General features: G+C 49.5%; 1 protein-coding gene across 3 annotated transcripts; it reads right to left on the bottom strand.

The window, feature by feature from the left end:
* Nucleotides 1-793: 793 nt before the first annotated feature.
* MBD3 (methyl-CpG binding domain protein 3) lies at nucleotides 794-17,649 on the bottom strand. Of its 3 annotated transcripts, none has more exons than XM_041423627.1 (8): nucleotides 17,536-17,649; nucleotides 13,414-13,470; nucleotides 11,304-11,463; nucleotides 9,069-9,206; nucleotides 6,379-6,469; nucleotides 5,317-5,494; nucleotides 3,915-4,112; nucleotides 794-2,633 (listed from the first exon to the last, which is right to left on the bottom strand). In XM_041423627.1, the coding sequence occupies exons 1-7, from the start codon at nucleotides 17,589-17,591 to the stop codon at nucleotides 3,920-3,922; spliced, it is 873 nt and encodes a 290-aa protein (XP_041279561.1). In that variant the 5' UTR covers nucleotides 17,592-17,649; the 3' UTR covers nucleotides 794-2,633; nucleotides 3,915-3,919. The 3 variants fall into 3 exon arrangements, with proteins under 3 accessions (XP_041279561.1, XP_041279572.1, XP_041279580.1); XM_041423638.1 differs by lacking the exon at nucleotides 17,536-17,649 and adding an exon at nucleotides 17,277-17,450; XM_041423646.1 differs by lacking the exons at nucleotides 13,414-13,470; nucleotides 17,536-17,649 and adding an exon at nucleotides 17,277-17,297.
* Nucleotides 17,650-23,066: the final 5,417 nt, after the last annotated feature.

Genomic DNA, 23,066 nt, shown 5'->3' with positions numbered 1-23,066 from the left:
AGAGAGTTGAACTGGGAAAGGGGTGGGGGGATGAAACAGGAGAGTTGGCAGCAATTTAAATTGGTATTCAGTGTATCAAAATATGAGTGTCAACATCTCAATCACCTGTGGTAGGGTGCCTCAATGGTATGTTTAGATCCAAGTAAAAGTAGATAAAGACATCACCAGATACTAAACAAGTTTTCCAAAAGCCAGTGTCAGAATAGGATTGCTCTGGCCACAGGGACACCTCTGGGGTGGGATATGAACTGCTGGAGCTGAGATCCAAAGGGCCATATGGGAACAGACTCAACCTGAACCAGGAAGGTTTGGATTGAATAATAGGGATTTTTTTTTCACACATCAGAAAGGGTTGTCCAGCCGTGGCACAGGCTGCCCAGGACAGTGGTGGAGTCCTCATCCCTGGGAGTGTCCAAAAGCAGTGTGGATGTGACACCTGGGGACATGGTTTGGAGGTGAATGTGGTGGTGCTGGGCTGATGGCTGGACTTTGTTATCTCAAAGGTCTTTTCCCACTTTAACAATTCTGTGACTCTTATCACCAACCTGCCCAAGAGATGGGACACCCTGGCAGCTTCTCCCATGGTGGGCACACAGGAGAGGATTCTGCAACAAGAATGAACTGCTTTCCACAGGTTTCCCTCCACACTGCCCTCTGCCAGGCTCCAAACCAAGATCCAAACCTCAGACTGGAGCCACAGCTGAACCCCCAGAGCATCTCCACTGGGAGCAGTGGAAAGGGCAGAGCACAAAACTTCAGGTACGGGCTTGAGGCAGACTAGAAGAACCTCTTCTTTGTGAGAAACATTTAATTCAACACCATGACTTACAAGAGGACAGATTTACAGAGTAGTAACTGTAACAGACTGTTCAGAAAAGAAAATAATGGTCGCTGCCTGCAGTGCCAGGTAAAGCTCCCCAAAGCAGCACCTGGCAGAACATCAGCAAAGTACAATTCAGTCTCCTTGCAGTACTCAAATGAGCAATATCAACCAATCTTGTGTTTTCAAACCTTTAAGAGAAGTGAATAAAGGATCAATCACTTTGGCATGAGATATTTTTCAGGGATCACTAAGCTGCACTACTCCCAAAGGCAATTCCCTGCCCCCTGGCTGTCCCTGCTAATCTTTCTCATACAATAAAGGCTCTGGGAGCTACTTTCTTCCCCAAGTTTTGGGATACCAACAACTTGCACAATTGGTTGGTGGCACAATATTTAATGCACCACTTTGTAGTGTTCTCTCAGCTGAGATGTCCATGCACTGCTTATGCAATGGATACCCTAAGACTAAAATAATTTTGCAACCCAGTCAACACATTCCCCAAGCTATCAATTCTCTTCTTCCTCCCCTCTCCTGTCTCCCCTCCCAGAGAAATCCATTTTTAGCCACAAGTAACCCCAATATGCTCAAAGATGTACTGGAAGAGACTGAGGGATCAATCAAGGTACCCATGGTGAAGCCCAATACTTATAAACACATTAAGGCAGGTTTCACATCAATCCAATTTTTGACACAAAATGCTGGTCACTTCACTGCACATGCAAATAAGAAAGATTCAATACTTAATAAAAAGCTTTAAATTCGTTTTTTAGATATCAATTATAGAAAAATCAACCTTTTACCTTTTTTTTTTTTTTAAAGAGGTCAGAACATTACTGCACACAAAAGCAGGTGTGTAGTCACACCTGTTGGAATGGATCCCCTTCCCTCCACACTGAGGAACAGAGGGCAGGTTCTTGGCACCAGAAGAGAAAAAGGAGGAAGTTTTCCTCATTGTCAGTCAGAAATGAGTCATCCTTCCATCCCCAATTGAGAAAGTCCTTCTGACTGGACTTAAACCAAAGAAAAATATACCTCAGGCTGGGTATATTCTGAACAGAGTCTTGGAGGCAAATGTCTGGACACACAGAGCTCTGTATCCAAACTGTGGTGTGGAATCACCAAACACCCCAATTCCCAGAGCTGGCAGCCCAAGTCCTCGAGTGCAGCCTCCCCTCCTCACCCCAGCTCAGGTGGGAGAGGCACTGGCAGCTCAGCTCTGACACCACACTGCCAAACCCTTCCAAGACCAATGTGGTCTTGTGAGGAAACAGCAATTCACACATGGAATGAACCATTCACAACATGAAATGACCTCCCTAGAGTCAGGTACAAACAGGTAGCCCACAGCAGAGTAGCCAAGGAGTGAAACAGCATCTCCCTCCCTTGGGTTAGAGAGAAAATTGTTTCTGTGGGTCATCAAAAGTACTTTGATAGAAAAGCTTAAAAATGTATCACCCAGCACTGACCCACAAAAAGTAATACCAAAAAAAAAAAAAAAACAAACCCAAAAAAAGAGCCAGCAAATTCAGTTCCTAGGATTTTCCCTCCCCACCATGTGATATTCTTTATCCCTCCCACTTTTGCATTCCCAATCACCCTACCCCTTTAGAAAAAGGAAGGGGAGTAGAGCTCAGTCAAGTTCCATCTGCAGAACTCCCCTGCAATGAATGAACCATCAGCTTCCATGTTTCCTGAAGTCCATCCAAAGGCTCTAGGGTACAGTTGGACTGATGGTGCACTCTTGGCTCTGTGACTGGTTGTGCTGACCCTGCTGAATGGGTTTATACTGGGAATTCTTAGATGGAACTCCCTGAAAGAGGAAAAACAAAGACCTTGTAACTGAAAAAGAACTTTTCTATCTTTTCTTAAAAGGAGAAATCCCACTGTCATAGCACATCCATGTCTTTATCTCCTGGGTTTCACCTGCAGCAGTCAGTTTGTTCTGGCTCCTGCCTGTTGCCAGACCTCTAAAGCAGAAAGGAATTCAAGGTATTCACTGTCCAAATAAAGCTACTGCTGGTGATAGGGGAAAATGGGAAAAAAGAGCCCAGATAAAAGATGAGCTCTCCCAAAGGCCAAGCAGATTGCACATTGTAATCAATCCTCAAGCTTCAAGGATTGCTTAACAAAATCAATCTTCCTCCTACCTGAAATCCCCATTCCCTCCAAAGGAGCTCTTCTGCTATTCATCCTAAAAAGTCCCTTTTTTCCCTCACCACATTCTTGATTCTTGTCTCAGAGGCTCCAGAGGAGGCCACTAAGTTCATCTTACGGAGTTGATCAGCCTACAGAGCCAGGCTGAGACAACTGAGGATGAACCCTGAGCCTCCTTTTCTCCAGGCTGAGCCCCCCCCAGATCTCTCAGTCTCTCCTGGTGCTCCACAGCCTTCCCCAGCCCTGCCCAGCCTGGCCTTGGGCACTGCCAGGGATCCAGGGGCAGCCACAGCTGCTCTGGGCACCCTGTGCCAGGGCCTGCCCACCCTGCCAGGGAACAATTCCTGCCCAAGATCCCATCCAGCCCTGCCCTCTGGCAGTGGCAGCCATTCCCTGTGTCCTGTCCCTGCAGGCCTTGTCCCCAGTCCCTCTGCAGCTCTCCTGGAGCCCCTTCAGGCCCTGCCAGGGGCTCTGAGCTCTCCCTGGAGCCTTCTCTTGTCCAGGTGAGCCCCCCCAGCTCTGCCAGCCTGGCTCCAGAGCAGAGGGGCTCCAGCCCTGGCAGCATCTCCGTGGCCTCCTCTGGCCTGGCTCCAGCAGCTCCACGTCCTCCTGCTGCTGTTCCCCAGGGCTGGGGCAGCTCTGCAGCTGGGCTCTCATGCCCACCTCCCCCATTCCTGACCCAAGGCCTCAACACCTTCCAAAGCCCAGGCTAAAAAGTGAAGATTCATCAATATTTAAGGTTCCTCCTGAAAACCTTCCTGTCTCCAAGGCCTCAACACCTTCCAAAGCCCAGGCTAAAAAGTGAAGATTCATCAATATTTAATATTAATCAATATTAATATTGATTAATATCAATATAATCAGGAGGATTAATTAATCCTCCTGAAAACCTTCCTGTCCCCAGTGTTTAAGGTGACAAACAGCACTGTCACCCTACCTGGACTATACATTTTCCATCTCCTGGTCATGGTCCTGCTCCTCCTCCTCCTCTTCTTCTTCTCCCTCCTCCTCTGCTCCTTCTTTCTCCGAGGGAGGCTCCCCATCCCTGGCGATCTCCTCCACGTGGGCCAGCATGTCAGCCATCAGGGCCTCCTCCAGCCTCTTCCTCACCTGCTGCACCAGCTCCTCCTGCTTCCTGCCCAACACAAGGGACAGCCAACATCAGCCCCCAGGCTGCCCCTGTCAAGGGAAAAGAGTCTGCAATCCCCCCAACATGAGGCAAGCATGGAGTGGAAAAGCCCTCTAAGAACACCACTGTATAACAAGAAAAGAACCCAAAAACCCCCACCTGGCACTGTGCTCTGAGTGAAGATGAAAACTGCTTTAAAAATTTGCCCAGTATTTCTATTCTGTGTCCTGCACCTGTTAATTTCTGGCTGAAATTTGACTAATCTAGCAGCTGACTTTTTTTTTTTTTTTTTTTAGCCTAATGCTGATTTTTAACTCCTACTACTAATATCTAACAGGTCAGCCTACCCTGCACAGACTTTCAAAAACAAGACTGGAGAAAATTAAGTTTCAGGCCATTTCTTTCTGCTCATTTTCCTTTTGAGTCCCAACCCTAAGAAGTCAAAGACACAGCAAAGAAGTGATCAACAATCAGTGGCTCATGGGGCTCCTATTTCAGCTCAGCCACAGGACATCAAAGTTACAAACAGACTTTTTTTCCTGATCGTTTATGTTTCAATCAAGCCCAGAAAAGTCATCCTGCAATTCCAAACCATTTATCAAGCAGTCAAAGCAAGGACTGCCTTTAAACACTTAATGAATGCAAATTGCATGCTGCAGGCCTTTGGCATATTCAGTTCTCCATCAAAAGCTTAAAGCTGAGTTTGACCAATCCTGTTTTAAGAAGACTTCATTACTAAAGCAATCTATAGCAGAATAAATTGCATCCTTGCTCCCTGTCACCACAGCAGGCATGGCTTGGGTTTGGTCAATCCATAAATTTTATTTAATTAATTTACTGACACAGAAGAAGGTGAAAAGAATCCAGTCCCTCTGTACAGGATTTCTCCAATGCCATCTCTGCACAGAGGTGCCTCAGTTGAGGTTCCCTCAACACAGACACTTCTGTAGATAAAAGGAAACTTGACAGAAAAAACAAACATGAGCCTGAAATTCCAGAGTAACTGAGCATGGCCAAAATAAAAAATAGTGGGCTTTAAGCACATGACAGAGCTTCATGTAACTACTTTTGTCTACTCTCTTGCTAGAGAGCCATTTCAATCCATTCCCAAGGCACAGTGCTCCATCAGACATTCAGAAAGAAAAGCAAAGCACTGTTTGAGCACAAGGAACCTCGTTCCAGAACAGCAAGTGCTATTTCCAGTTCCTACCTGATATCTTCATCAGTCACCATGAAGGCTTTGCAGAGAGGCTGGGAGGTGTTCAGCCAGACCCCAGGGTTCTTCTCCACGGCTGCAGAGAGCTGCCCAGTGATGGGCATGGTGCTGGTGTGCAGGGCACTGGCGATGGCAGAGAGCAGAGTCTCGTCCGTGCAGCCGGGGCCAACCCCTGCAAGGGGGAGGGAAATCCATAAGCAGCACTGCCCCAGGCAGGGAGCAGGAAATCAGGACAATGGCAATTAAATTTTAATGGCAAAGCACAGGCTGTCAGTTGGAAAGCTCACACGACATAAATCTCAGACCTAAATGCTTCTAACAGCACCTTTGCAGCTCTCCAAAGGTATTGCAACTTAGAGCAGCTCCTCATTCTGTTACAGCCAAAAAGAAAATAAAAACCACCAAACTGGCAAAGGAAGAGGTTTCCTTTCTGCTTGAACAAGGCTCAGAGAGCTGGGGGTGCTCACCTGGACAAGAGAAGGCTCCAGGGAGAGCTCAGAGCCCCTTGCAGGGCCTGAAGGGGCTCCAGGAGAGCTGCAGAGGGACTGGGGACAAGGCCTGGAGGGACAGGACCCAGGGAATGGCTGCCACTGCCAGAGGGCAGGGCTGGATGGGATCTTGGGCAGGAATTGTTCCCTGGCAGGGTGGGCAGGCCCTGGCACAGGGTGCCCAGAGCAGCTGTGGCTGCCCCTGGATCCCTGGCAGTGCCCAAGGCCAGGCTGGACAGGGCTGGGAGCAGCCTGGGACAGTGGGAGGTGTCCCTGCCATGGCAGGGGGTGGAACAGAATGAGCTTTAAGGTCCCTTCCAACCCAAACAGCAATCTGAGATGCTCTGCTGTTTCTGGAAAATCAATCCCCAAAAATGCTGAGAGGCTTTGCTCCAGTGTCCCCCCAGCACAGAGGGCACTGGGACCCCAGGCAAGCACTCCAGCTCCTGCTGCAGCAGGAATGGCCACAGCCCTGCCAGGCTCTGGGAACAGGGAGCTCACCCCCAGCACCTTCACTCCCTGCCAGGTGCCAAATGCCAGCCCTGAGTGAAGGGCAGCCTCTGATTACCTTGCAGCCCTTTGGGAAGGTCCATTGTTTTCACCAGCTCCTCTGCAATGTCAAAGGCATTCAGTCCACTCAACTTCTTCTCCCAGAAGAGCTGCAGTCAAAGCAGGTGGTTATTGGTGGTTACTGCACAACCAGGAATGGAAGTGACAGCTCCACAAAATCCCTGCTTCCTGTGCAGACAGGGAACAGCAGTGCTGAGGACACTTTAATGTGCATTTACCACAGAAGGGATCAGCCACCTCCAACAGCAGGCACAACCCCCACTGCCCATCAGCCCTGCTGAGCCCTAATTCTTTTTGCCAGATGTGTGAGATGGTATTTCTTCTTTGGACTCTGATGTTTGTTAGTTCTTATCTATGTTACAGTCTCACAAACCCTGAGTTCTACATCACTTCACTCCAATAAATTAAAAATGGAGCCCTACCTCTCTCTACAAGGATAAACTGTCCAATTAAGACATGACACCTAAATTATTTTTATTTTTTACCAAATAACCAATCACCCATGGCCACAATGTGGATTTTTTTATCCAATTATACAAAACCACCCAAACCCATGGAGAAGAAGGTGAAAAGGACCAGCCTCCATCTTGCTAAAGCCTCCATCTTGCTTTAAGTTTCCCACCCTGTGATATCACACACTTCTATTCAAACTCCACACCACAATCCCAGTTCTATCATTCCATTTTGGAAGCCTTCTCCACAGCCTCAGGTCAGATGTAGCGTTCTCCTGGGGGTCAGTGCCTGGCAGCACAGAAAGGCTGGAATTCTCAGTAACCAGGGTTCCAACACAGCCCCACAACTCCTCTCTCCAAATTTGCTGCCTTGGAAAACTCTCTTTTCTTCCAGGGCCTGGAACTCTGACTGCTCTGAGCTGCAGCAGCAAGGCCAGGCTTGCTGACTTCCAGCTGAAGCCCACAGTGTGAGACAGCCTTGTTTGCACCCTGCTTCTCTCCTATGTATCCCACAGGAAGTGAAGGAATGCAAGAACTGTATTCAAGGTAAAGTACTATTTTCTCCCTTCAGTTTGGTCCTTTCCCCCATGTCTCTCCTTTACCAGATTTTGAGTCACAGGTTCTCCCATGGCTTAAAAGCACTGGAATGTGTGGTGTGGTAAAATAGATCACCTTGACACACCTTTAATTCTGCAGGAGATGCAGGAGAAATATCAGGAGGATAGCAACACACAGCTGGAGGATCAACTGTCTTGCAAAGCCACATTTTTACTGAGGTTTTGAGAAATCAAGAACTCACCTCAAACAGTCCATGCATATCCCACCCCTTTTTCCTGCCTGTCAAAATCCAAGTGCAACTGACCCCACATGACTTTTCCAAAAAGGGGAATGAGGGCAGTCACAGCCCAAACACAGGCTGGATATTCCACTGGATATTCCATAAGTGATTTTTTGTTTGTTTTGTTGGGTTTTTTTGTTTGTTGTTTGTTTGTTTGTTTTTGTTACCCAGAGCAGCTATGGCTGCTCCAGTCCTGGATTAGTCCAAGGCCAGGCTGGATGAGGCTTGGAGCAGCCTGGGATAGTGCAAGGTTTCCCTACCATGGGAGGAGGGTGGAATGGGATCATCTTTAAGATCCCTTCCAGCCCCCAAGAATTCTGAGATTCTGGGATTTTTAAGCCAGTGCATGATGGGACTTGGCACTACTTTCAAATTTTGCAGAAACATCTGGAGTCTGCTGAGAAAAAGTCAAAATATTCTGCAGCCCAGTAAAATACCTTAAACAGGAACACAAATCCAGCTCAGAACTGGGAGAGGGCATTTTATCTTTACTGCTCTCTTTTATTGCCTTAACTATAAAAGCTGCAGGAATAGCAACAACACTGTCAACAGGATCTGCTTCCCCAGAAAACCATGGTAAGACCCTGCCAAACTGCTTAAAAAACAGAAAAAAACCCACCCCAACCACCAAAACCTCCACCCATTTCAGATAAATTCTATCTCACAGGTTCTAGTTGAACTAAGTTTATTAAATTCTTAAAATCTGCCTTCAAAAACTGTTTTTTGAAGTTTTCAGAAAAGGTTTTCAGTGTTCCAACAGGTACAGCTTACTTTACCTTCCCTTGTCCTGAGCACCCTTTCCTTTAATTTTGGTGTGCTCTCTTGCCTGCAAATACACCTTATGGTAAGAAAAACACTTTGATTGTGTGTGAACAATAACATTCTAAGTGAATTTATGATCTTATAAAGCAGAGTTTACTGCTACTAACGTGCAGTCCCTCACACTGCAATGAACACCACACTGGATGGGATCCATGCAGGAACGTGGATTTAATGGAACATGGAATTCTTACACAACACAACTGCAGCATCTGACAGTGACTCTAAACCTAAGTGTCCTCTGAAGTGGCTACAATGTCTGAATAATTTTGTACATAATGCTTAATTTCAGCATGAAGGAAATTCAGGTTTAGCTACAACAGAGTTGGGATCGAACCAAAGGCTAGAGTTTGCAAATCCCAGTCTGCAGAGTCCATAACTACAGTTGGGAATGGGATTTGTTCTGATTTCAAGAGCTGGGAGCACTGCAAGCCACAGCTCCTGAAGATCAGATTTTTTCTAAATTCTGAAGTGCCAGAGATCAGGAATTGCCAGGGAGTATTTGTTCAGCATCACAAAATTAAAGCAGATTATTTTGGGATCCTCCCAGCAGGAAATCCAGGAGTTTCTCAGCCTTACCTGCCTGGGCTGGTCCACAGCTTTCTGAGGGTCACTCTTCACCTTGTTGCTGGGGTGGTTTGTGATCTTTGTGACGGGCTGTTTGAAGATAGAGGCTGTCTGTCTCACAGGCAGGGCTGTGTTCAAATCAGGCTTGCCCTGTTTCACACACAAAGAAAAGGAAAAATCCACAAAAATAGTTTCAGTTTGGTAAAATGCTACTACAGCCACAAAAAAGTGCAGCAGGGAACAGGTCCTGGGCTCCTAATCTTGTCTAATCTCAAGTTATACAAGTTAGGCTGCTAAAAATACATAACTAAATTCAAATCTTGCCTTAGACCTATCAAAGTTTTCCACTCATTCTGTTTAACATAGCAGCCTCCTCCCATGTGAGCTCACACACATCAGTTTTACTCCCATTTTTAATGGCTTTAGGAGTCAGAACAAACCACATGTAATCACTAAAAGAGAAGATTACAACACGATATTTGTAATAAATTAGAAAATTACAAGCAGGGATTTAGGCTGGTTTCTGCATCCAGAAACCACTCCAAACTACTCCTTCTAAATCCACTTGTGACCAATAAACAAACCAACATCACTGAAAGCTGAATCCCTTTCTTACCTTTGGTTCTGAACAAAGCTCAGCTTTTAAGTGAAGCTCATAATCAATTTTGCACTACATGACTGCATTTTCTGTTAGGGGAAGCATAGGAAGGCTGCTCCTCATTCCCAAAATCCAACACACAACTCTTGGAATGGCTGTAGGACACACTTTGTTCTCAGGGATGCAAACACTGTGTCTGCTTCACAGATTTATTCATGAGATGTAGAAAAGATGTATTCAGGACAAATATAATTCTGAACCATCTGGGTGCTAATCCTTTCAGAAGCCAGTGATAACATTTGTACATTTATTGAGAGTTTTGGGCAGAATATTTAGCTTGAGAGGTGTGTGAGCTGCTGGTCTCTGCCTCAAGGCAGGTCTCAAAATATCACTGCAGCACCAGGTCTGTAAGAAATGTTCCCAGCACTCTCGTGATGATGATCCTTGACTGGCTGATGTATTTCAAAAATGAGCATTGTGCCTTTTCCACATTCAGTGTTTAGGTGCATACACAGCAGCTGCTGGGTTCTGAGAAAGATTTTAGCATCTGATGAAGATCCTTAGGAATGACTTGGGACAATCAATCCAGACAGGGAGCCTGTCACTGCCATCCTGACACCTCAACAATCTGAATCAGCAGCTAGAGAATCTTTTATTTTGTTCTACAAATAGGACTCACAGCCCTCTTCCCTCTCATGCTTTTTGCCCCAAATGCCACCTCCCCTTCCACCAGTGCCAAAGCTGGGTCAGCAGCACAGCCCGGGGGAGCTCCATGAGTCACTGGCAGGAGCTGCAGCATCTCCTCACCCCTGTGCACCCAAATCCCTCCTCTCCTCTCAAACCAAAGGCAAGGGCAGGGCAGAGCTGCTGCACAGCTCCAGGAAATGTGAGGCTCTGGAGCAGATTGTGCTGGAGGAGGTGAGCTCACACTCCAGGGAGGGGGATTACAGAATCATGGAATGGTTTGAGTTGGAAGGGACTCCAAGCCCATCCAGTGCCACCCCTGCCATAGGCAGGGACACCTCCCACTGTCCCAGGCTGCTCCAAGCCCCATCCAGCCTGGCCTTGGGCACTGCCAGGGATCCAGAGGCAGCCACAGCTGCTCTGGGCACCCTGTGCCAGGGCCTGCCCACCCTCACAGGGAACAATTCCTGCCCAAGATCCCATCCAGCCCTGCCCCCTGGCAGTGGGAGCCATTCCCTGTGTCCTGTCCCTCCAGGCCTTGTCCCCAGTCCCTCTGCAGCTCTCCTGGAGCCCCTTCAGGCCCTGCAAGGGGCTCTGAGCTCTGCCTGGAGCCTTCTCTTGTCCAGGTGAGCACCCCCAGCTCTGCCAGCCTGGCTCCAGAGCAGAGGGGCTCCTCTGCACTCATTCCCACAGATCAATGCCTTTCTTGTGTTGGGAATTGAGGAAGGTGACAGTCTCTTCCCTGTCCTCCTCCACAGAAGACTGAGCAGTGACACAACTCTCCTCCACAGCACCAATCCCCTGGGAGCAGCATTTGTCCAACCCCCACCACCAGAGCTGTTCTGACACAGCTCCAATTCCCACTCCAGTTATGAACTGCTGCATTTTCCCTCTCTCCCAGACTGCTCTGGCAGTGGCACAGCAGGGAGGGAGGGAGGGGGAGCAGCAGTGCCTCCCAGTCTCACTTTGGCTTGGTTGGAGCAGTCGTAGCGCATCCTCTGCCTGTTCTTGTTCATTTTGTTCATCAGCATCTTCCCCGTGCGGAAGTCGAAGGTGCCCAGGTCCATGGAGCTGCCCAGGTACCGCGCCAGCTGCGGCTTGCTGCGGAACTTCTTCCCACTGGGGCTGCAAAAAACACACCACAGACACATGCAGGGAAACCTCAACCCTCTGCACCTCCACAACTCAGGAGGGAGAGTTTTTATTGCCATCCTGAAAAACACATGCTGGACTTTCCAGAATGAAGCTGACATTCAAATCTGAGATGCTTTCATATTGACTCCTTCTCATGTGGAACACAGAGATTAAGTTAAAATGTTTTTATATGTCAAGAGGAAGGTTCTGATCAGATAAACAAATGTAGCATAATGCACACAGTAACCACCACGGGAGATCTCAGCACAGATTCACTTTTCATTCAGCTGTCTCTCATAGTAAATGCCCATTTTTGAGTATAATTTTTTCTCTCAGGACTGTTGCATTTGACCAGCACCAAAAATGCTCCTTGTCTCCTCTCCCTGCCCCTTGAACAGTACATTCAGGTTTGGTTCTATGTCTTTTGTAGCATCCTGAAGACTTCAGAAGAGAAAACCAGAAGTTAACTACTGCCAGGCTGCAAAACACAGAATCACAAAGTGATGCAAAGACAAATGTCAAAACCGTGTAAAACCTTCCATTAATGGCAAAAGGGAAGAGAGATTCTTTTCCACAAAGACTCAACCCAGAGAGCAGGCACAAATTATTCCACATCTTTATTGATGTTTCCTTTGGGGTTTTTTGGGTTTTTTTTTTTTTTTTAATAATCCAACATCATAAGCTTTTTTTTTTATTCATAAAGCAAAAATAAGCCAGTGTGTTATGGCTGCAGTGTAGGACTGTAAAGACAATAAGCACCAAGTATTCTTCACCTTCTCACTGAGCACCCTAACAACGTCTCTTTAATCTGACAATTACTCTCACTTCTGGTTTTCTCCACTTTGCAACTTGCATATTCAAGCCCTAGTTCACATCCAGGAGCTCATGCCCTGTATACCCATCCCACTATCAAAGCTTAATGGGCTGGAAGGCATTTTAAGACCAAAAATGCCAGTTACCACCTTATCTCACACTGGTGAGATACTGATAACCTTACCAGGGTCTTAACAACAACAAAACAAAAGGAAAAGTCTATTTTCACGTTATGTCTCCTGCCCTGAAGCTTTATTAGGGGAAAACCAGCATAAGCAGAGAATTTCTGGTACAGGACAGTAACAAAGCAATTAGGCTAAGTCAGGCTATGCATGCAAAAAAATAGATTAAAAAAAAAACCCAAACACAGAAAGTACCAAAGTATTAAAAGGTCTCCAAAAACTGACATCAATTTAATATAAATTACACTAAAACTGAAATTAGAAAAAGTCTCTCAGAGTTAAGACTGAAAGGTTGTGGTGATCCCACACAGCATCTGCTTAGGAAGCTCCTGGCTCCAACTGCTCCCAAGCTGCTTATCCTGCCTGGATCTCCTCCCTGCCACCACCACTGCTCACACAGCCCAGTGTTCATGCAAATGAACCAGCTGAGGAAAATAATCCATCTTTGGAGGGCAGGGGAGGAGGAGGAAACACTCCCCCACTGGTTATTCCTCAGCTGGACCAGCTCCCCGTGGAGCTGCGCTTGGGCCAGGAGACAACAAAGAGTAGGACCAAGGAACAGAGGCTGTGTCCAGCCCCAAATCTGTGAATCACTTTTTCAAACGATAAAGGGAGCTATTTGCCTCAATCCAGAGAGAGGAATAAGCAACTCCAGCAGCTTTAGGGCAGAGCTGGCGCTGCCAGTGAAGCCAGGAAGAAAAGCTCCTGCTACATGAAGAACATGGCACTGCTTCTCTTCCAAGATCTGCTGCTCTAATTTAGGGTTTAGTGTCTTAGCAGGTTTAAAAATAATGCATTAAAGTGCAGAGTAACTTCCAGAACAGTCAGTACAGTCAAAGACAGGATTTTAAGTGAACAGAGCCCTTCATCTCTGTGTGTTTAGTATGTGCTGTGGTCATTTTGCAAGGAAGAACTGAAAAGCTGCTCAGAGTCTCAAAAAACCCACCTGAAATGACTGAGAGTCCTGTCTCTTCCTGGGGAAGCTTGGCCCAAAGGAAAAGCACTGAAATGTTCAGAAGAAAAACTTTTATTCTGATTAGGTCTTGCAAAAGGCAGGAACATTCCCAGGCTCTCTGGGACAACAGCAGACCAGGGAGCAAAGCTATGACCAAAAGGTGACAGTGAACTGAGAAAGGAAGGGACGGGGTGCCCTGGAGCTCCTGGGGACCCCCTGGCAGGACCATGCAGGACACTGGGGCACCTACACACACCTGGGAGGGTCAGAGGTGTCGGGGGGGGCGAGAGGAACCCAAAACTCGAGCGGGATTCCTGATGCATGCCAGGACACACAGAAACTCCCCCAGTACCACAGAACTCTGAGCCCTGTTGAAGCGCCCTTTAAATGTCAGAAAATACAGAATTTACCTCCTTCTGCACTCCTGGTTTTGCACAAAGAGGCTCAGAAACGAGACATTTTGGTACAAAGCTGCAAAGCCCAACCTCTGCTCTGTAACACCCCCAGGCAGCAACGCTGAGAGCCCGGATTGATCCCGAGCTCCCGAATTAGGCTCTGCCACAGTTCCCCTGTGTGAATGGCAAGGACACGGCCAAGTTGCAAAGGAGTTTACAAGTTGCAAAGGATTTTCCACGCTCGTCCATCACCAGCTCCGGGGCTTTATTCACTTGGGCCGCTAACAAAACAGACCTGGCTGCCGGGACCCACCCCGAGCTCTCATTCCCAGACTTTTCCAGGCAGATTAAGGCGCGTTCGGAGCAGCCTATTGAAGGGCCAGGCCTGCCAGGTGCCCCTGCTCTCCATGTGCAGCTCACCCTTTGTTTCCTGCCTTATATCCTTAAGGAGAGAGCGGCTGCCCAGGCCCGCTCCCCTCCTCCCTCATCACAGTCTCCTCCCCTCCGCTCTCCCATTTAGCCTGCACAGGATCTGCACAACTTGGGAAGCAAGGGACAAAAGGCAAAAAAAAAAAACCCACCGAAAAACAACCGTGAGCAAACCCAGGCACCGCGTGCCTCTGGAAGGAATGGAGGCAGGAACAGCCCAGGGAAAACGGGGCACTGAGAGCAGACACTCAGAGCCTTGCTGGATGGGGCAAGGGAAGAACACAACACGATTCTTTCTTGCTTTCCATCGTGCTCCCTCCCTTACTTCTCCCCCCAGCTCCAGGCAAATCCTGGCACCAGGGGCTCCTGGAGGGCTGCAGGAGCTCCCGATGGTGCTCACAGGGAGATGGGGACCCCAAGACACCGCACAACCAACACTGCCGGCATCTCTGTCACAGCATCCCCACGTTACCCTGGATGCAGCCCTGCCCCGGGGCCCCAAACCCCAGCTGGGCTATCCTGGGATGGGCTGGCACGGCCATGAAAACCACGCCAGGCCAGGTGGGCAGCACCTCCAGCTGCCACAGTCCACCCCACACATCCACAGCCCCATCCCACCGAGCAGCCTCGGGGACTCGACCTGTCCCTGTCCCCTTGGGGCTGTCCCAAGGGATGATGATGCTCCCAAGGGATGATGCTCCCTGCCCCGCAGGACAACAGGGGGGGTCTTGGTTCAGCAACTGGGACTGCAACCATACCAAAAATAAACCCCCTAAAAAAACCCACTTGGTGACACACAAAATCTCTCAAATTTCCAGAAGCATCACATCCCTAAAGAAGAGCTTGGGACAAACACAATTACAACCAGATGATTTTCTAGGGCCCAATTCAGGCATCATGGAATCATGGAATTGTTAAGGATGGAGAAGACCTTTAAGATCATCAGATCCAACCATCACCCCAGCACCACCACCATGTTCACCATTAAACCATGTCCCCAAGTGTCACATCCACGTTTTTTGAATATTTCCAGGGATGATGATGCCACCACTGCTCTGGGCAGCCTGTTCTAATCCCTTACAACCCTTTCCATGAAAAAAATCTCCCTAATACCCAACCTAAACGTGCCCTGGTGCAATTTGAGGCCGTTTCCTTCTCATGTGAGAAATAATGAGCTTCCCTGCAGGCAAACCAGAGCAACAGAGGAAAGGCAAAGCACAGACTCATGAAAGCATTTTGCTCCACAATTTTTTTGGAAAAGATTGTACTGATCAAAATATCTTTGGAGGAGTGTTAAAAACATTTCCATTCCAACTTCTTACATTTGTGCTGCAAAGGTAAGGAATTCTCAACAAAATAAGTTTCACACAAGAGTGTGAAGTTTCCCAGCACAGTGATGTCAACATCCTGAGGCAGAGACAAGCAGCGATCCCAAATTTATGACACTTGGTCATCAAACTTTCAGGAGAAAAACACTCTGAAGAAAAAAGCCCCATAAAGCAGCACTGAATTCTCCTTCTCCCGTGTGAGAACCCCGAGTTTGAAGAGAGCCAGAACTCTCTCAAAGACAACCTGCCACTTTGACAAAACCCCGGACACAATTTTCTTCCTGAAATCCTCCATCCCTGCACTTCTCCTGCTCACTCTGAATCCAGCCTGCAAGTCCCAGCCTATCAGCCAGAAACCCTCCTCAGGATGAGGTTCGAGGACTGGCTGTAAAAACCTGCCCAGATACTCAGACCTCGAGGAAGATGGAATTTCCAGCCAGAGACTGGCTCACACACACATCACACAGGGGTTTTTCCACAAACCCTCCCTGCATCTGTACGTGCCTGGAAGCTGGACAGAACAATCACCCAGGTAAACAACAGGCAGAACTCTCACAGGTATTACTGAACTGCCACACCTGTATCTGCCACTCTGAGGTAATGCAAAATGCAACAGAAACCAAAAATTAGTGCAACAAAGCTCTATTCTACCTTTGATCTCTGTCCAAATTGATACAAAGGGAAAACCCATAACAATTTGGGAATAAAAACATGCTACTTATTCTCTCTCCCCCTTTTTTTAAAGTTCATGTCCGACACTGCAACTTAACAAACAAGTTCTGGGAAAAACAGGATCTTTGAAGCTTTCAGCTGCTGCTGGTGGTCTCATCCTGCCCTCAGCCTCCGAGCTGCAGCAGCAGAATCTGCTCCACTTCTCGAGGATGGCACTTTCTGGTTCACTCCCCCTTTTCTCACAACCATAACCTGATTCCAAAAATGGAATCTGGAGCTAAAGCTGTGGCTGCCCCATCCCTGGAAGTGTCCCAGGCCAGGCTGGACGGGGCTGGGAGCCACCCGGTGCAGTGGAAGGTGTCCCTGCCCATGGCAGGGGGTGGAACGAGATGGGTTGTAAGGTGCCTCCCAACCCAAACCGTCCTGTGAGGATTCTGTGTCAGAGGCAGAAGCTGATGGTATGGATTTTCCCGACAGACAGGGCCAGGTGAGGACACAGGGACAGCTCCTGCTGCGTTCCCAGCTCCCGCTGGACCCGAGTTTCACACCTCAGCCCGCGGGTGCCTCGTGGGTGCGGGGAGGATCCATATGGCCACCTACAGCCATATGAGCCATGCAGGGCTATAAATAGAAACCCTCCAGCTCCCGGGCCATGGGCTCCCCCCGCAGCCACACTCCCGGGAAGGCGCATCCCGAGCCCGCCCCGGGGCCAGCACCGCGAGCAGCCGAGGCTCCCTCCCCACAATTCCTAAGTACGCCCAAAAAGCAGCAGAGCGAGCCCCGAGGAAGGAGGAGCACCCCCCGCGCTGCTCCTTCGAGAATAAAGAGCCCCGAGTGTCCGCAGGGCAGGAGCCGCTCTGAGGGGACGCGGGGGCTCCTCCCGGCGCTCCCCCATCCCTGAGGGGGGCCGAGCATCCCCGACCCCCCGGGGCCGCCCCGGGCCAGCTCCCCGCTCCCTTCCCCTCCACTTGTGGCTGCACCCCCGGCCCGGCCCCCCCGCGCCCGGGGCGGCCCCGCCGAGCGCTCCCACCTCTTCCGCTCCATGGCGGCTCCTCCCGGCCCGCTCCCGCCTGGCTCCGGCCGCCTCCCGCCGGCTGCTCCCGGCCGCCGCCGGCCTTTCCGCGCTGCCGCTGCCCCCGGGAGGCGGCGCCGCGGCCCGGCTCGTCCCGCTCCGCTCCGCTCGCGGTGCCGGTCCCGGCCCTGGCCCCGCTCCCGCCGTCGCCCCCGCGTGGTGCTCCCCCCGGCCCAGCCCCGCTCCCCCCGGCGAACCCCCACGGTCCCGGCCTTACCCCAGCGCCGAGCGCCGCGGGCCCCCTCGGTGTCCCGGCAGCGCCGCTTTAGGCATCTTGCCCCGCGCCCACCCCGGCCGCACTGGCGGCCCCGCGACCCCCGGCCCCGCCCCGCGCCCCGGGGACGCGGACCCGCCCGGACCCCCGGGGAGAACCGGCCCTCGCCGGGGGGCTGCCCCGGGGGAGCTAGGGGGTTCGTTCCGTGCAACAGTAGCACACAAAAAGAAAAAAAAAACCGCTCAAAAAAATCCCAACAACAACAACAAAAACCACAACAGCGACAAAAAAAAAAAAGGGGGGAGGGGGCGGGAATCTGCACATGAGGAGCTGAAGACAAAGCAATGAAAAGTTTTTCAGGAAAGCGTGTAAACCAACACCTACTGCAGCTGCAGTGGGAAATTCCCGGCTGCGGTACCGCCAGGAGAGGTGCCTGCCTCCCGCTGCCGAGGAACAGCCACCTGGGAGCCCCAGCTTTGGGAATGAGACCCCACCCCGCACCTGAACTCCAGCTGCTGTGTTCCTCGCCATTCCATTCCAGTATCCACATGCTGAGAAACACCACAAGGCAGCCTCTTTCCCAAAGCAAGTCAGAGAAATCAATTTTCCTTTAATGAATGATGTATTAGCTTTTTGTTAAGAATCTTGCTTGGAGCAGCAGTTGGAAGGGATCAGTGTCAGACACTACAGCTGGGGTGTTCATAGCAGTGTGTCCACACTCCAGCCACCGCTCTGGTCTGACATCAAACTCTGTTTGTGTCAATAACCAGTGCTTCCTCCAGTCCTCAGCTGGCAGTTACTTAGAATCCTGGAATATCCTGAGCTTGAAGGGACCTGCAAGTCCATCAGCCCAGCCCCTGTCCCTGCCCAGCCACCCCAACAAGCCCACCCTGAGCACCCCTGGCAGCACTGTCCAAACGCTCCTGCAGCTCTGGCAGCCTTGGGGCCGGGACCATTCCCTGGGCAGCCTGGGCAGTGCCAGCACCCTCGGGGGCAAGAACCTTTCCCTGAGCTCCATGCCAAGCCCTGGCACAGCTCCAGCCCTTCCTGGCCTCCTGTCCCTGTCCCAGAGCAGAGCTCAGCCCCTGCCCCTCTGCCTCCCCTGGGGAGGAGCTGCAGCCCCCGAGGAGCCTCCCCTCAGTCTCCTGTGCTCCAGCTGAACGAGCCAAGTGCCCTCAGCCGCTCCTCAGAGCCTTCCCCAGCTCCGTGTCCCTCCTTTGGGCACTCTCCAACAGCTTTGGATCCTTCTGATCTCGTGGTGCCCAAAGTGCCCCCAGCCCTGGAGGTGAGGCTGCCCCAGTGCAGAGCAGAGTGGGACAGTCCCTCCCTGGCCTGGCGCCCCCCAGGACAGGGTCGCCCTTTGGGCTGCCAGGACACAGCGGTGACTCAGATCCAACTTGCCACTGACCAGGACCCCCAGGGCCCTTCCCACGGCGCTGCTCTCCAGCCTCACTCCCAGTCTGTCCCTGCATCCAGGGCTGCCCCATCCCTGGGCAAGAACCAGCACTGGCCATCGTTAAACATCACATGGTTGGGTATTACTTACTGCCTTTTTTTTTTTTTTTCAAGTCAGGGCTCACTCACTCGTTTCAAACTCCCTCGTTTGAACAGCAGCAGGAGATTGAGGGAGGATGTGAGGATGTGAGACTTGTCACGGATTCGAGGGAAGCCCACACCCCCACAACGAGCTGCAAATTGTCCAGACTCGGGAGTAGAAACTGGAAACAATTTCCAAGAGCCAGGTGCGCCTGTAGGTGCTGGGTTACGTTTGCTTTGTTTAAAATGTTTAAGATCCATGCGGGTGGAGGTGGTGTCTTTAATTTGATCGATGCCGAGCGCTGCCCTGAAGGCATTCCGGCTCCCCAGGGACCGGGGTGTGCTGGTTTATGTTGTCTCCTCTGGGCTCACAGGTAGGAAACGTCTCGCTCTGCCATTGCTATTATTTCCTGCAATCTTGCACAAAAGAGATGGAAAACTTCCAATTCCCACTATTGATCAAACCCACACTATTTTCCATACATGCACGTCCCTGTTTTTTTATAATCAAAACACCCCAAACCTCAAATCCAGCTCAATGTATACTGTTGTAACCAAAAACTTGTACCGATGTGGAGTTCTGGAGTGCAAAAGGGAAACTGAAGCACGGTGAAACCATCAGTGGTGTTTTTAAAGAATGAACTGGGAGAGCTGGGAGCAAGAGGAGCTGTGGGTTTGGATGTGGAAGTGTCACTAGTCTGTGGGAGGATCCCTGCAAGTCCTCTGGACCTCGAGCCGAGGGTATCAGGAGGTAGAAAATCAGTTTTCACTGGCAGCTGGCACCGTTTTGTGGAAGGGAAACATTTACTCTCTCCTAGGACTGCGTGAAATGTTTGGGTAGAAATGAACTCTTGAGCTGAAGGGAAAATATTCCAGTGCTCCTCTGGGAACACTGCCAAGGTGAGGAGGTACTTGCAGGTAGAACCACCAGCTGAAAGTGGATTCAGCTGCCAGAGACTCTGTGTTGCCCCAGGATGAGCAGATAATCCCAAAAATCACCAAAATCAGTTTTGTTAGACATGGAAGGAAGCAGCAGGATATCCTCACAGAAAAACTCTTGATTTCACTCTGCAGGTATCCCTGGTTTGAAGTTTCCTACTCTACATTCCCAGAGCCAACTGAGGAGCTTACTCCAGAGCAGAACTGGCCAAGGAATTCCCAACCCCGGAGCCCCAGCTCCTGACTGAGGCTCCTCCTGCAGAAGAGACCCACAGGGCCTGCTCCAGGCTCACAGTGCTGAGGTGGCTGCAGTGAAAAAACCCTGTCCCACCTCCACCTGCACATCCCAGGAGTGAAGTGGGGGCACCACCACAAGGGCAAACACCTGGAAGAGGCAGGCAGGAATGCCAAGCCTCCCTTTTCTTAGGGGCTGTTTCAAAATTACATAATCAGCCCACAGCTGTAAACCCAAAGCTACCTCTGTGCCCTCTCCAGGTTTGGAAGGGGAAGCTTTTCCCCCTCTGTCAGGCTGTTGTTTTTATTTTGTTCCTAACATACGTGGCATTCAAAGCTCATTATGAAAATAATTAACTGTTAGAAGAGAGGCAATGCTAGGATATTAAAAATTAGAAAGATCACCCATGCCACTTGAACAGTAATTATTTGAATTTTAAGAGACTTGCCCAAGAATGCAGAAGGTATTTTCAAGAGTGTGTTTCTCGCTCTCATAGCAAAAGAAATATAGCAATTAAATCAGTTATACACTAATTCTAGGGTTAATTAGCAATAAATCCATCACTGGAAATGCTGCACAAAGAACAAGGAGCTGAACAATCCCCAAACAAATCCAAGGTCTGTACACTCCTTGCAGAGCTGCCTGTGCACACAGCTGGGATTTGAAATATGTTTTTCTCCTTTCAGTATCTCATCTCACCTGCTTGGCACACCTCTGCCACTGGGGCTGTGTAAAGGTGACTGTCACCACTGACTGCCAGCTTGGGGACCTCAGGGTTCTCAGAGGGATGGACACCACAGACCTTCAGCTTGGGAACAAGGCAAACCCAGGGAATTTCTGAAGCAGCAGGTTGCACCTGTCCTGCCCAGGTGTGTCACACAGGTAAAGTAAGAGCAGAGAGTGAGCTGTCCAGAGCTGAGGTTACAATCCCGCTGCTGTGCAAGGACAGGCTGACAGAACATCCACTTCCCAAGAATACCCTTTCCAGCCATAATTTGGCTGGAAATGGATCAGTATCAACACCTCTTGGTAAGGCAGAGGGCTGCTGCTGCCGAAGCTGCACTCTCAGTACCCTGAGGTTAAGGTGAGGCTCTGGCCTCCTGCAGGTCAGTGAGGAGCACTGCTGGAGCAGGGATGGGACAGCCTGAGGCATCAGCCCCGTTATCCCATTATTCCACATCCCAAGGAAGCTGCCCCAAGGCTGCCAGAGCTCCAGGAGCGTTGGGACCCTGCTCTCAGGGATGCTCAGGGTGGGGTTGCTGGGATGGCTCTGCAGGGGCAGGGGCTTGGCTGAGCATCTCTGTGAGTCCCTTCCCACTCAGGATATTCCAGGATTCTGTGATTGCATCTCAATGGACATAGCAGAGAAGCAAAGACAGTTTTTTGCATGTGAAAATTATATTCTTTGCCCCCAATTAATAGTGATGATGCTGAAGCAACACTAAGAAATTTTACTGTTAATCAAGTAATCCCAGTGTCCTGCATAGTGCCACTGTTTGGGCAGGTTTTCCACCACTTTTCCATAGAAACATCCCTGAGGGTGACACAGTCCTGTCAGTGACACATGGGCAGCACAGCTACAACTGGGATTTTCCTCTAAAGAGATTCAAACCTTGTATTACAAGCCAAACATTCTAATAAGATGAAATTGGCCACTAAGCAGAGAAAACAGTGACCCTGCTCTCACACAGAGGAAGTTTGTTTGTAAATTCTTGTCTTTGTGAAAAGGGATGAACTTTTCCCCCCTGAGTCTGAATCATCTGTGGCTGAGTGGCAGAGACCAAAGCAAAATAATCCTCATTCTTCCTTTTTCTAACAGCTAAAAACTCTCATCTAAAGGGTTGTGGTAGGGGTTTTTCTAACAGCTAGGAACTCTCACCTAAAGGCTTGTGTTTGTGGTGTTATTTCATCACCAATTTAAGTTGACAAATAAATACATTATTTTTCTTCTTAAACCCCAAATTAAGAACTAAGTAGTTCTCCGAACCCCTGGTTTTCATCCTGGTACAAAGAAAGACACCCAGGATTTGGGGCCTGCCTTCCTCAAGCCCCTAGATTTTTAAGCTGTTCTGGCTTCTGTTTAAGCCAGAACAGCTTAAAAAATAAGACCATTTAAGGGGTCCATGAATTGATGTTAAAAATCCCAAATCCTTTCTTTAAACATAATTTGAGGAATCTGTTATCAAGCCCCTAGATTTTTAAGCTGTTCTGGCTTCTGTTTAAGCCAGAACAGCTTAAAAAATAGACCATTTAAGGGGTCCATGAACTGATGTTAAAAACCACAAATCCTTTCTTTAAACCTAATTTGAGGGATCTGTTACCATGAAACTCTGCAGTATTGGCTGTGAAAAGTTAACTGTATCCATGAGGCCACAGTGATCCAGGAATGAGCTTAAAATCAACACATCCCTAAGAGTAGCTCAAGAGCTGTAATTGATATAAATAAATCATCAAGCCCAGTATCCTAGCAGCCAGTGCTTGATTCCTGAGGAACCTGCACATGAAAAGAGGCAAACATGTTGCAGACCTGCCTTAGGACACACAGTCCAAGAAGCTGAAGATATAACACAGTGCCCAGAGCAGCTGTGGCTGCCCCTGGATCCCTGGCAGTGCCCAAGGCCAGGCTGGACAAGGCTTGGAGCAACCTGGGATAGTGCCAGGTGTGCCAACCCAAACCAGCCTGTGATTCCATGATTCTATAACCCAAACCCAAACCAGGAGTCTGGTCTTAAGAATGTGGACTCAGAAAGACACACACACACACACACACACACACACACACACACACACACACACACAATCCCAAAAACCCAAGCCCCGTGAA

This window comes from Onychostruthus taczanowskii, unplaced genomic scaffold, assembly GCF_017590055.1.
Source record: "Onychostruthus taczanowskii isolate IOZ18803 unplaced genomic scaffold, ASM1759005v1 scaffold110, whole genome shotgun sequence".
NCBI lineage: Eukaryota > Metazoa > Chordata > Aves > Passeriformes > Passeridae > Onychostruthus > Onychostruthus taczanowskii.
Note: the sequence above shows the minus strand (reverse complement) of the source record. Positions and strands in the feature narration are given on the sequence as shown.

What these genes read in the sequence shown, in the direction of transcription:
- MBD3 (XM_041423627.1), bottom strand. Translation starts at nt 17,591, where the DNA reads ATGCCTAAAGCGGCGCTGCCGGGACACCGAGGGGGCCCGCGGCGCTCG. An exon ending in AGGACTCTCAGTCATTTCAG is followed by an intron (nt 11,464 to 13,413) that starts GTGGGTTTTTTG and finishes TGTTTTTTGCAG; the next exon opens with CCCCAGTGGGAAGAAGTTCC. An exon ending in GTGACTGATGAAGATATCAG is followed by an intron (nt 4,113 to 5,316) that starts GTAGGAACTGGA and finishes TGTGTTGGGCAG; the next exon opens with GAAGCAGGAGGAGCTGGTGC.